The sequence below is a fragment of the Neodiprion virginianus genome, chromosome 2 (genome assembly GCF_021901495.1).
Source record: "Neodiprion virginianus isolate iyNeoVirg1 chromosome 2, iyNeoVirg1.1, whole genome shotgun sequence".
Classification (NCBI taxonomy): Eukaryota; Metazoa; Arthropoda; class Insecta; order Hymenoptera; family Diprionidae; genus Neodiprion; species Neodiprion virginianus.
Window position 1 is genome coordinate 27014974 of NC_060878.1, and position 13704 is coordinate 27028677.

The 13704-nt window shown below is 35.4% G+C and overlaps 1 protein-coding gene across 5 annotated transcripts; it reads right to left on the reverse strand.

The window, feature by feature from the left end:
- Positions 1 to 947: 947 nt before the first annotated feature.
- On the reverse strand, positions 948 to 10723 carry LOC124299140 (gustatory receptor 5a for trehalose-like). 5 transcript variants are annotated; one of them, XM_046752123.1, is made up of 10 exons: positions 10630 to 10723; positions 8243 to 8518; positions 6899 to 7133; positions 5381 to 5516; positions 4630 to 4823; positions 3884 to 3975; positions 3067 to 3287; positions 2069 to 2237; positions 1526 to 1615; positions 948 to 1157 (listed from the first exon to the last, which is right to left on the reverse strand). In XM_046752123.1, exons 2-10 carry the CDS (start codon positions 8459 to 8461, stop codon positions 1089 to 1091), a joined length of 1425 nt encoding a protein of 474 aa, XP_046608079.1. In that variant the 5' UTR covers positions 8462 to 8518; positions 10630 to 10723; the 3' UTR covers positions 948 to 1088. The 5 variants fall into 5 exon arrangements, with proteins under 5 accessions (XP_046608079.1, XP_046608082.1, XP_046608081.1 ...); XM_046752126.1 differs by having other exon boundaries at positions 5381 to 5495; positions 10613 to 10723; XM_046752125.1 differs by having other exon boundaries at positions 5381 to 5501; positions 10613 to 10723.
- Positions 10724 to 13704: the final 2981 nt, after the last annotated feature.

A 13704-nucleotide genomic window follows, 5' to 3' on the forward strand; every position in this document is an offset into this window, starting at 1 on the left:
ACCCGTTGAGTCGGTGACGTGAGAGGTCCTTGATGATCTGCCTCCTGAGCGAAGGCGTCATTGCTTGTCGTGTCCAGGTTAGTCTCCGGGACACAGGCTTTCTCGTGTACAAAATACTTACACAGAATCCAGCGTAAAAAAATATCTCTGATCGCCAAATTTTTTCAAAGAAAATTTCTTCAGATAAAACATTGTGTCATTGGGGATTGCGAAATCGATTGGGGAATATTTCCTGGTGACATTTGATTGACAAAATTTTGCTAAGCAAGATTTCACAAATACTCTCTCAACTAGAATACATTTCAACTGGCAGCATTGGAAATTCAAACAGACACAATGTGACTAATTAGCTTCAGAATGTCAGAAGTTTACTCTAATTAGTCATAGTAAGATGTTACCCTTAGTGTCTAATTAGTCAATACACAGCGTAAGCTTCCCGTGAGTTAAGGATGGCGACGGAATAGTTAACAGGGTGTATTTGACAAATGAATGCGGCACTTTCAACTCACCTGCATGTTTGAACTGTCGAACCAGGGTGAAACTATGCCAAAGACAAATATCTATCACACTAGCATTCGAATTTGCAGCATCTATTGTTATCCTGCACCAAATTTATCAGCGCTGAATGTAAATTATTCTTCAACGTAATAATCGCTGAGAATAAAATCAATAAGTAAATGAGACGAAAGGAGATGCAAAACCTTTCTTGCTGAACTCGATACAGCTAAGTTTTAATTATCATGCAATTAAATTCAATGGAAGAAAGTTACCCGCCGTCTAGCACTGCCACTCGTGGCACAGCGGTGTAAGTCAAAATGCTCGAGATCAGGCGTTTTCGCCTTTAATGGTACCGATGAATGGAATGAAGAATTAAAAAAATTAAACAAGATAATAGTTATGAAGCAAAGACATAGTTCATGTTATGTACGGGAGATTTTTATTGTAGCTAACAGGAAATTATCTTACAATCGGTAAAACGGATATAAAATAATGAGGTGATTGAATGATTTAAAAACTAATCACGACCTCCATTTCAATGTCGATTTTTGCACCCATTGTTTTACGGCATCAGTGCGAGTCGCAAGTTTTTATTTGTGATTTATTGCAAGATTGAACTGTAAAAGGACAACTTCGTACGTGACGATGGCTCCAGCTATCTGAAAATCAGGAAATTTGAAAATTATTAGAGATTACGGTTGTCACAAAATCAATCTGTCGACAAGTGTATGACGAAATGAGTTTATGTAAAAATTGAAACACTTAAGAGATATACCAGGAAATTTTAAAAATACAACGAAGAATATTTCAGAAAAATTTTTAGACATAAATAATTTCTTTCTACGATAAAATTCATAAATTAGTCGATGACCGATTCTGATGTATTTCATGGAAGTATGATGGCGGGATGGGTTTTAAGCGATCTGAAGTAGCAAAATTCAAATTTTTATTATAAAAGCTGCGATAGAATTCGTCACCACGGTAGTTGATATTTTTCATTATTTGTACGTGGAATCAAAACACTCACCGCCAGCATGAAGTTTCTCGTGATTGAGAAGAACCGTAATCCAGATAACGCGATGTCGTCAGTCGCGAGCTGATGTTCAAGTCTCTGTGTCTGTGAAATTGAGAAAAACAAAGCAATTGTCACCAGGACAAGACATTCCGAAATCCACAGACTCGATTCGTGAAGAAATGTATTCTCAGAAATCATTACACCAAAAAACAAAAGGTTTCAGAAAGTGAACACTAGAAAGATGATTTAATTGGACACATACTCATTTAATTATTTATTCTGAGAGATGTAGAGACGAGAATTCCATTATTCACAAATCACATGTATCTTGGAGTGAAGAAAAAGAAACCAAATGGTTAGCGTGCCGACTCGTTTCATTTGAAAATAAAATAAATTGTTACGAGTAGGATCAATTAAAAAATTGCTCAGTGATTTCATACTCGAGGAAATCTATGTTGTCACCATAAAACTTGGTGACTGTCATAACGCGTTATAAAATTTTGCTGCACCCTAATTTACTCTTAATAAATTTGAAAAAATTTTATAAAGCATTACCTCGATGCAGTAAGCCTTAGCAGGGCAAGTGTAAAGCACGGGTAAAGCGATTCTACTCTGGTCGTTAATTCTGGCCGCAAGTAGAGTGACGCCAACAGTCCGTGCGACGAGGAACGCAAAGGAACCGAAGAAGTACACCGAGTTTAGGATTCCGTCTTCATCCGGCCTCCTCCATTTTTAAATGGGCAAAGCGAAAGCGAGTAAAGATTAGAATATGCCTGCATAAGTAATTTTGAATTGCCTATCAGAGAAGAATGCAGTAGAACCTCGTCGCTGTCGACTCGGAGTGATGACCCAATAAACCTCTTTTGAAATCTGGTCTACATACCAGGGGCGGGATTCAAGTTTCGAATTTGGAAAGTTCCGAAAGCGCTTAATTCCTAGTTATTTGGTGGCAAAACTTGAAGTAAAGAAATCTGACTTTGAAGAAACCGTAAGCTCAAAGTTCCGAAATGCAAGATTCTGAAAATTCAAGTTACGATAGAGCAAAGTACCGAAATGTACATTGATTATTGAGATGAAACTAATTTGTCCATGCAACTTCCACGGGTTTATATCCTCGACAAGTCCATTCGATCACCGGAACGACTTTTTAGTCCCTAGCAGCGTGGCAAACTTTAAAGTACCATTCGCAAAACGCTTTCGGTAATTCCTACGCCGTTGAAACAAAATCCAACCATGTTTTTATAGACTCGTTGATAACTTCGGTTTATCCCTCCCACGACACTTTGGAGACAGTGCAGAAACTTCTGTTGAAATTTCGTAAAAATCAGTTCAGCAATTTTTGAGATCATTCCCAAACAGCACGCGACTGGAACTCGTCAAAAATAGGTCTATAAGATGTCCTTGGGGCTTTATAGACGTGAAAAGGTGAGACATGGTACATTCTTCAGAAGTTCTTTTTTCTGATAACTTCAAGTTTTGTTCTCTCTAGGTTGGTAAATACGCCAGGACCGAGCTGTAAAAAACAACGAGGTTCTACCGTGTATCGGTCTTACGACAAGCCGTTGAGCAGCTGAAGGCAAATGAAGTAGAGATTATTCGCAAATGAAAGTAAGACTATCGGCGACACTTCGTTGTCGACTCGCTTGACCAGGGCGCTCAGAGCTGCGTAATTCTCTCTCAGCACCCTCCATTCAACGATCGTTGGAGTCGTCGCGTTTGCCGACGTCATCCTCGTGTTCAGGGTCTTGAATCTCTCCGCCAACCCGGTTGACACCTAATCGAAAACGGAAGTGTCAATGCCACGATTATACAGTAAAATGGGAAATCGGTTGAGGAGTTTATACCTTGAGTTTCCCGTGAAACTTGCCGCTCAACGCCTGCGGACAGACAACCGAAGCTGCATTCTGTATCGCAACGTATTTAACACGCAGCTTCGGTTGACCATCTGCTGCTGTCAATTGGCGAGTTTCGTAAAGTTTGGTAAAGTATATTCGAATTTGATCGACTTTGAGGCAAAGAGGACCCAATGTCGACTGAAAATTGAATAAAGGAAAGTCTATTTTTTTCGTAATTTTCTATTCGATTAAAATCGACAGATCATCTTCCACTGAATCGGAAAACTTTTTGTGTTCGGTTAAGATGAGTAGCAAAAGAAAAAAGAAAAAGAAAGAGAAACAGCAATTTTGTTTAATCTGATGGATTTTTCAATTTTTCATTTTTTGTTTCCAAGATTCAAGTATTCGGACGTCACTTTTGTTGCTGAATTCATCGCGCTGTATTATTCATGGGTGAGAAACAAAGAACCACATTTTGCGTTTATTCCATGAATCACTCTCTATACGAACCGAATACTGTAGCTTAGATTCTTACCAACATCACGAAAAGGTCGGTGAAGTTCCACGTGAAGGTGGCTATCTTGCTCACGACGAACAGAAACATTCCAACTGCAAGGTTGTAGCCCCCTGCAATAATTTGGGGAAAGAGTAAAGATCAATTTAACTTGATTCACGCGATAAAAGTCTTACTAAATCTCATGCAAACTTTGAGCGAAACGGTTAGATCATCCACGAATCAATTAGATATTCATTTAACGAAAACTAAGGAATATATTCTTCGGTGGAATTTAACGGGTTTTCTCTTACAGCAAAATTCGGTGAGGTATTTTCTTTCGTTATCAGTAAAACTTTGGCTGTAATTTATCATTTACATTGCCGCAGTTCATTTATTGTATCATCGTGAACTTTGGAGTCAGCAAAACTTCAACCCTGTGAAATTTGTGATAAGAGAAACTGAAGTTTCTCCCTTGTAAGAGAATACGTTTTTTTTTTTTTTTATTCAATAACACCACGGAACCGATGTACATATCTTTCTACTCTAGCAGAGCGTGAACTTCGTGAAAATGTCAAGAGTCTTGTTGTAACGCTTTGAACGAATTCAATACTTCGATAAAAACTCAATCTCAAGCTGATACTATCTTCCGTTGGAGCAGATCAGTGAAAATTCTGTTCCAAAGTATTACGTTGAATAAAATATTGCCGGAATAAAATTGTTCAAAGAATCGAACATAAGCAATTACAGCAATACGATGAAACGAAATACAGCAAATTTCCACTTACAGACGCTGATTATAAATTCATGAGAATTGTGTGAATATTCGTTAAGGAAATTATTCAGGCTCATGTTCGCCGTCGTGTTCCATCTGTAATTCGGTGTGTTTTTTACCATGCTCAGTGTATGTTCCAGCAATGCACACGTCAAGACGATTCCGGTGATCACGGAAAACTTTCGCCTCAATCGAGGACGACCCCACCTGCGATGAGAATTAGAAAAATGAGGCAGGAATTAGTACCGACATTGTTATTTGTTATTGGAAACTGTATTTTTTGTCTAGTTCTCTCCATCTAACAGTGAACGTTTAGTATTTATTTCCGGTCCACGATTTAACTTGATGAAAAATTTTCAAATTGTCTCAAAAACATTCAACGTTAATAGCTAAAAAATCTTCGCACGGTATGAAATCTTAATGATTGAACATTTTTTAATGGTTAGCTGAATATCTTCGAACCATTCTTGGGGCTTCGATGATTCTTCGTCAAGTTTTACAGAGGAAAAATTCGATGAAGTAATCGAGGGTTGCGTGATACTTATATATTTGCCAAAATTTAACTTCGCGAAATTCGGTAATACATTTTTCGCGGAACGCTCGTGGCAAAGAACAATCAATTTCAGACGTCGATGAACGTTTGTAGTGAATTCAATATTTCCAACCAGCTTGGAGTTTAGTCCGTAGCCACAAGAGGAAAGATATAGAAAAGAAAAATTATGGGAACGAAACAACACTCCGCATAGTCCAGCGAATTATTTCACCTGTCAATTAGCTGCTCCATGGCTCTCCATTCCTGTTGCAAAGGCGCCCAACGCGGTGCGAGCCATAAGAAAAGGAACGAGCCCAACACGCTGTTTCCGTAAAACACTGCTCCTGCTGTTGCTGCCCCAATTCCGCCTGGAATGCGTAAAAGCCAGCTCATTCGATTCAAATGAATATTTTTCTGGTAAAAAAATTATCCAGTTGAATACCGATCGCTGATCGATGGAAACGTACAATCGCAAAATTTGAGGCATTTAATCATAACCAATTACGAGACAAGCAATTAGTTTGTGAAAATTTTTATTTTTCCGAGCATTTTATACTGCTGTAAAAAACGAATTTGATGAATAAAGGTCCGGAACTTTTTAAAACTTACGTTAATTGTGAGCCCATAAAAATAAAATTTTTTCGATTTTGGTAAAAAATGAAAATAATTAAGGACTGAGCGGTAACCGGAACTAAAAATTTCTCTCAGTGCATAAATGAAAACAAAAGATAACTGTAACATTTATCTACAATTGTTTATCAATTTTTTGCGACACTCTTCAATGATCGACACTTGAATGATACGGTCTTTCATCCTATCTAATCAACGCACTGCGCGGCAGCTTTTAGCGAGGCTTTTAAGGGCTCAAAATGCTTATCTCACACAAAGACGCAGTAGGTGTGTAATATATTGTGCTCTGATAACGTTTACAAAATTACTATCGCCACTCGTGATTTTGTCGTGGTAATTATTATTTTGTTTTTAATTTTTTCTATCAGTTCAACTCTGAACATGTTTCCAAATAAATCGCATCTGCGCTTGATTTAACAAATATAACTCTAACGGGAAAAGAGATTTTTACTCATGAAAAGAAACTTCTATTCATGTTTACTGTACAGTCCTTAGTTATTTTTATTTATTGGCGTAACAAGAAAATATAGTTCTGAACACAAAGTGAAAATGAGTTTTGTTGCTGTGATCAGTAAATCTATGAGGTGTAATCGTTCAAGATTTTGAATTCGAATTTTCGATTTACTTAATTTTTTTGCTTATCGAAGGGAGAGTTTTTCAATCCTTTGAAATTTTCCACTCAATTTGTACTTAAATCACAAATTTTTCAAACCTTTCCAGTATCAGCTATTGAATTATTGGATATAACTCGACAACGAAAAGAGATATTTATAAAATTCAGAACACGTTTTTTTTTTCTACAATCATAGGTTCATATTGAAAATTTAAAAAAATTGTATTTCCTTGCAATCATTAAATTATTCGAGTTTTGAATTGAAAAAAAATTGTTTTTTGACATGATAATCGCGTTTTAGTTTCTTGCGAAAAATATCTTGAACAGTGTTGGTTTTTCATAAATTTTCAATCCAAATATTATTCCTCAGTACTGTTACGCAATCGAAGAAAAATTAATCTAATAACCACGATTTTATTACTTTCGTTTAAAAAAAAATCTTTTTTTCTTTTTTTGCACGAAGTTAAAAATGCAAGTACTTGAGCTTTCCTGCAGGTTCACACTCACCTTTTATCTCGAAAGTCTGAGTGTCGACGGACCTGACCATGTGAACGATGGAAGAAAGCGCAACGACCAGCATCGTCAGGGTTAAAACGGAGGCATAAATGGCGCGTAAGGTTCTTCTCCGGAAGGCCAAACCTCTCGACGAGGCACTCAAAACCCCGCAAACCGGAAGTAAGCCGAAGCACTGAGCCACCAATAAAATGGGACCAATCGCGCAGTGGAAACTCTCCGGATCCTGCTATTAGAAACGAAAAAGCATTTCTCTTCAGATTGTTGTTCAATTGTCAATAATGTTCGTACTTCTGGGTAAAGTGAAAATGGAAATTCAAAAACGTAATTTAAATTGGCAAATGTGAACGGTTGCATTGAGAACTTTTAAAACGTTAAATGCGGAATGCCATTTATATTTCAAATGCTTGTTTTAAATGAAACCATTCCAAATATTACCCAGCAGTTGATATTCGCCACTGATAACCTGGCATTTCGGGTTTCGCGGGATTTTATATATTATTCAAAAGATTCTAACAATTTTCAACGTTGTGTTCTACGATTTCAGGAAAGTGATAATCGTTTCCAACAGGTTCACGGTGTTTTGGTGGTTTGAAAAACTTAATTTGTTGTGTGCTTAATGAAAAGCTCCGTTGGATTTTGAGAGACTACGAACGATTTATAAAGAGCAATTCAACAACAATTTTTCACAATTTGGTTAAACTTTAGTTGCTTTTAACTCCATATGTATTAGCAAATGAATTTGAATCGTTCAAAACGGTTTTAAAGATTTTCATGAGATCGTATTAGTGACTTGAAAAGGCTTCCAATTCGGTCTAATACCATTTGAAATACAGTTTTTAAAAACTCTAATACATTTTCAGACATTCTACTGTTTGAAAAATTTCACAAGTTCCAAAGTGATTCAAAGTCTATTTAATTTCTTTTATCTTTCTCGTTCACAGCATTTTTACGCGAGATAAGTACAATTTAAAACAATTTCAAGGAGATTCAAATAAATTTTAGGAATTCAGTCGGATTGCACAAGATTTTGAGTGGCTTTGAAAGACTCGGAATAACTGACGTTCAGCAAAGGATTGCGGGAAATCTGAAAAAACGCAGGTGAAGAACACACAAAAAAGTTTTTTAGTATCTTATCGTACACGGCGAAAGAAGTTTTTTTTTTTTTTTTTTCTAGCTCTAATAAACGTAGCTATAAGTATTCTGATCGCAAGTTTATTAAATCAAGCACCATTTCTTTAAATTGATGAAAGACTTCTTTGACGATATTTTGTAAATTTAACAACTTCCTCTGCGTGTGTCTCGGACAAAAGTAAAAAATTATATTTAAACAACCACCTGGCACAAAAGCCGGGATTCCTTTTGTCGCTGGAAAGCGTTCGACGTGTTGAGAAAAAGACCGGGTTTCGGTACGCCAGCATCGGCCTGATAAGCAGAATCATCGGAAGTCGTAATCGCTCTTCTGTTCAGTAGCGGCCAAATTTTTCGCGTGTCTCCGTTGCAGAAGATGTTTGGATCGTCGACGTCATTGCGTCGATCGTTTCGTTTCACCGTCATTTGATCAGTCACAGCTTAGACCTCCGGTTCACGTATCGTATCTAGTATGTTGCGCCACTAAAACAATACCGTAACACGACAAAAGTTAATATTTTCACTTTCCGTCTTGTTCCAAAAAATTCACGATAAGAAAATATTGGAATTTTTCTAACGCGGTAATTGAACCAGTGATTGCAAATAATTAAATCACGGCAATTTTTCGTTAATCGATCATGGTATCGACTATTCTCATCGATTTTACAAATGGCGAACCGTCATATTGAATTGTAATTTTCCTCATATAATGCCACAATAGCGTCTCTCTACAAGTGATGAGGATCAATTTTTTTCTCACTTCAAATAAGATTTTATATTTTCAAGCTCGTCGAAATTATGTAGTTTTGTTTATTAGGGTCTGAATAAATAATACCATCATATAGAAATACAAAATAAACATAATGAACGTTTAGTGTCTGATATTTTCTTCCTGTTTTATCATTGTTTCAGCTTCTTTCGCATACCGAGTAAAAATGGAGTAACTGGAGGATCAATTAATTCCAGTTCTGAGGTGGGAAGTAGATGTAGGCGTGACGGTCATGAATATAGTGACAAGCCACCGTGTGGTCAGAGAAATAACGCGCATGTGAATAATGGAAGTGTGGTTATTAATCTAAGCTCGCGAAGCTCGGTTTCGTCAATTAATTAAAGTAGCGTGACGTGCGATCGTCATCCAACTTGTTATCACGTCCAGCCTGTAGTTTTACTCTAGAAAAATTACACGAGTACTTAATCAAATATGCGTAGGTATAAACGCCACAGGCTATTTGTTACGAGCTGAGAAAGACATGAATGTGTGAGAAAATACTTACTCATAGAAGTTTTAGGAATTGATGGGACGAATGGATTCACTAGAAGCCAAAACAATGATCTTGCCAATTATTTGTCGCAAATTTTTCTGCCAGTCAAATGTGATTGTGACACTTATTTGATTACACGTATACAATTTTTTGTTCCGTATATATTACTTCACGAATTGTGGCCTGTAAAGTTTTTCATTGTAACTGGATTCTGAGTTGTTAAATGAGTAATGAAAATGAAACGCCATTTTTCAGAGAACAAAAATTTTATTCTAAGTAAAAATTTGTAGAAATCGGTAGATGTCAATTTGTTTGGAAGAAAAACAATTAAGAAAAGACGAAAGATCTACGACTTGAAGCATTTTGAAGAAGAGAACTTGTATGTTACGAATGAATATTAGTTCGGGTAAAAAATAATTAACGATTTAATCAAAAGCACGTAATTGTAATTTGCCTCTTTTTTGCATGATATTGGAATCTTTTTAAACCGAGGCATGAGAATTCTCTATTAAAACTGCATGTTCATATATCTGATTTTCAAAGTACTATTTGTCAGAACACCAAATTTCTTACAATGCGAAATAGTTCAAAAAAATTTGCGACGGCTTTTTTACCATCGAATATCGAAAACGACGTTTTACATGACTTATCGAAAGAATATATGCGATTATCTATCATATTCATTGTTGCATATTGTGAAATCCTTGATGAAAATCTATTCTTCCTTTTCGCGAGCAATTTCCATGGGAATAAACACATTCTTTGTACCTAAAATTACTCGATTAACAAACGCTTCAAAAGCGGATAAAAACTTACGAAGGTATATTTCAAAAAACGTGAACAAAAATGACACACGCATTCTCTAAAAATCTCTGCAAATCCAGTAATATTAACAGAAACTACATAAAAAGATGTTTGAATTTCTTCATAAATTTTGAATCCAATATTCTGGGTTAAAATTCTATTTAGTTCCACTGACGAAGAAAAAAAAAAGCCATTCATAACTAATGCTAAACCACGTACATCAAAAAAATATATTCGACAAATACCTAAATCGATAAGAAAAGACATTAAATCTCATCTAATCTAATGTTCAAATTTTGTTTTCACAGAATAACAAACATTTTACACCGCACATGAGGTTCATAGCTACGTGTTTGACTGAATAGTTAGCCGTGTTCTTTTAGCGATGAGTAAAAGCTGGAAATTTTACAACTTACAGACACTTCACACGCTGGAGCGAGAATAAAAAACGGCAAAAAGTTATAGTAACGTCAAATGAAGATTCGTGATAGAAAAAAAAAACCACTCTTACCCGGTGGAAAAGCTTACTCTCATTATGACCCCTGCCTAAATTTCCGAAAGCTTGAAAGCTGCCGAGGAGAAGACAGCAATCGGATGAAGCGGTTCCCGATCGGAAGACCGGGTCGCACTGCCCGCTTAGAAGCTTTAGATTAAACGCGAATTCCCGACGCGTTGCGCCGGATGCGTCGGCTTTGCCTGCGTCTGACCATAACGCGCCTACGACTACTTGTAGACACGATATATACGGGCGAATGGGATTGAAAACGGCGTTGGGCAGTATTCGGTTACATTCGAATTACAAATTGGAGAAGTGAGTTGGAATTGAAATGAAAATAAATTATTTAAAAATGTATCAATCACTAAAGTGAGTAAATTTATTTTCAATTACAAATTACAAATGCATCAATCGCCAAAGTTGGTGAATTTGTTTTCAATTACAAATTGCAAAAGCATCAATCGCCAAAATAGGTGAGTTTGTTGCAATTACAGATTTCAAATTTATCAATCACCAGAGTTGATGAATTTGTTTTCAATTACAAATTACAAGTGCATCAATCGCCAAAGTTGGTGAATTTGTTTTCAATTACAAATTGCAAAAGCATCAATCACCAAAATAGGTGAATTTGTTGCAATTACAGATTTCAAATTTATCAATCACCAGAGTTGATGAATTTGTTTTCAATTACAAATTACAAGTGCATCAATCGCCAAAGTTGGTGACTATGTTTTCAATTACAAATTGCAAAAGCATCAATCGCCAAAGTAGGTGAATTTGTTGGCAATTACAGATTTCAAATTTATCAATCACCAGAGTTGATGAATTTGTTTTCAATTACAAATTACAAAAGCATCAATCACCAAAGTTAGTGAATTTGTTTTCACTTAGAGATTACAAACTTATTAATCAGGTCAGTGCATTTTTTTTCAATTACGAATTACAAATATGTGAATCACCAAAGTTGATGAATTTGTTATCAATTACAAATTACAAATTTATCAATAACCGTAGTAAGCAAATTTTTTGTCGATTACAAATTACTACTGAAACGAAGTGAAAAGTAATAACCCTTATAATTTGTAATTGGAAAAAAAATCAACGGCTATGTTATAAAGACAGTATATTTTGTTTTCAACGATAAACTGTACTTTTGAAACTAGTTGAAATTAAATTACTCCTCTAAGTTGTATTTCATTTCGCATCCAATTTCGTTTCGTTTTTGAAGGTAATTTTTAATTGCAGATTTCGTTTTCACTACGAATTACAAGAGAATTACTTCGTACTTTTCTAGTTACAGGTAATTGTCTTCGTTTCTTATTACAAATAATCAGTTACAAAAATTCGCACACTGGTTGAAAGGATACCTTCGCAAATTTTATGAATTCAATTTTTCCACGGTTGATTTACAACGTGATGATGGTCGCTGTTGTCACTTATTCTTGAACATACACAGTATACGACAGTAGCTGTATTTTCACCCTGTTCTTCACAAAAATTTTCAGGCCTTGGATGATAACTATGGCCGAAAATTTGATATTTTTTACGTTAAAAAACATTTATTACTCATCCGTTAGGATTATTGATGTTGTTTACGAATCAATGTTTTCTCTCATTTGGTTAAAAATATCTTATGTTAAAAGTCATTAGATCTAAGCTTCCTTTCAAACGAACTTGAAATAAACTGCATACGCAAACTTTCACTGTTGAATTAATTATTGGAGGAAATGCAGGAAAAAATGTCCCATTTTGCAATGTTATTGAGACCGTAGAAATTAAAAGTTATTCAAGTTTCTAAAATTCGAACTATTGTATTATGTTCTAAAAACAATCTCTTGAAAAAAAAAAAAAAAGACATTGGTCCCTAAATAATCAGATCTATAAAAATCAGGATTGCGTAATCCTGTTTTTATAAATTACTAATGTTTGTGAATTCATTCGTTATTCGCTTTTAGTCTAATCGACATCGTAAATTCCACGCGTATTTTTTTTTTCTTTCTTTTTTCTCGTTCAACTTTAACTTTACTGGAATCGCACATTCGGATGTTTGCAGATTATGTTTGCCCGTGCACGAATATTGCGCGGGTTCAATAAGCCTGGTTAGTACTGGCACAAGATAAAACTATTACCGGTCGCTTATTGTAAACCGAGGAGCAATTTTCATAAAGCCTGCCTCAATATGGTAACTGATAAGCGTACTGAGGCGCGAAAATAACCGGCCGAATGAAAACACTTCTCGAAAATGAGTAAACGCCATGATTTACAATCTGTTACGCTGGCTAATATATTCTATACGAAATCATTTTCCGTACTATTGGATTATTTTCAAGAAAGAGTTTATTCACTAGGAGGATTCACTGAAATTTGATAATGAGAAAAATTTAAGAGACCTCGAGAAGTAAAAACAATTTTTTGATGTTCGTACAAAAGCTGAACAGGTTGGCAAAAGTCTTTTGATGAATATTATTATTCAGCAGAAAAATTTGCTTGATTAGTCTCAAAACGAGGGTCACGTTTGTTTTGAAATTTGCAGAACCTATTTTGTGTTAATCCTCGAAATTTAATAGTTGTATCCTTTGTGATTCGACAAGAATCAACACAATTAAAGGTCAATAAATTTCAATGATTAAATTGAAATCCTTTGATTCATTCGATGCAATTTATCTATGTTAAAGTTTAAAAATTTGATTGAAATTCCATGAAAAATCACCGATCAACAAGCGAAATTGCACATTCTCTATTAAATTATCAATAAATCCGTTACCATCAGAAAATAAATTGTAACATACTTACTTTGCATTTATTCATAATTTTATATTGAAAATTTACTTAATATACAAGAGGTAATAGTTTCATCAAATCTCATCGAATAGCTACGGAGAAAAAAAAAACAATTTTTAATTTACAACTGTGTACTTTGCCGCGAAAAGCTAGCGGCGAACGCATGCGAATGGAATCGAGCTGTTTACTCAGAGAAGCTTAAAATCGACGTAGTTGAAATCATATAGAGTCGTGCGTATCATGCACACGAACATGTGTGGCTCGGGAAAACATCGCCCTGATAAGGGGGCTCATACCCAGTGCGTGCCAATCGTTATATTATCTTT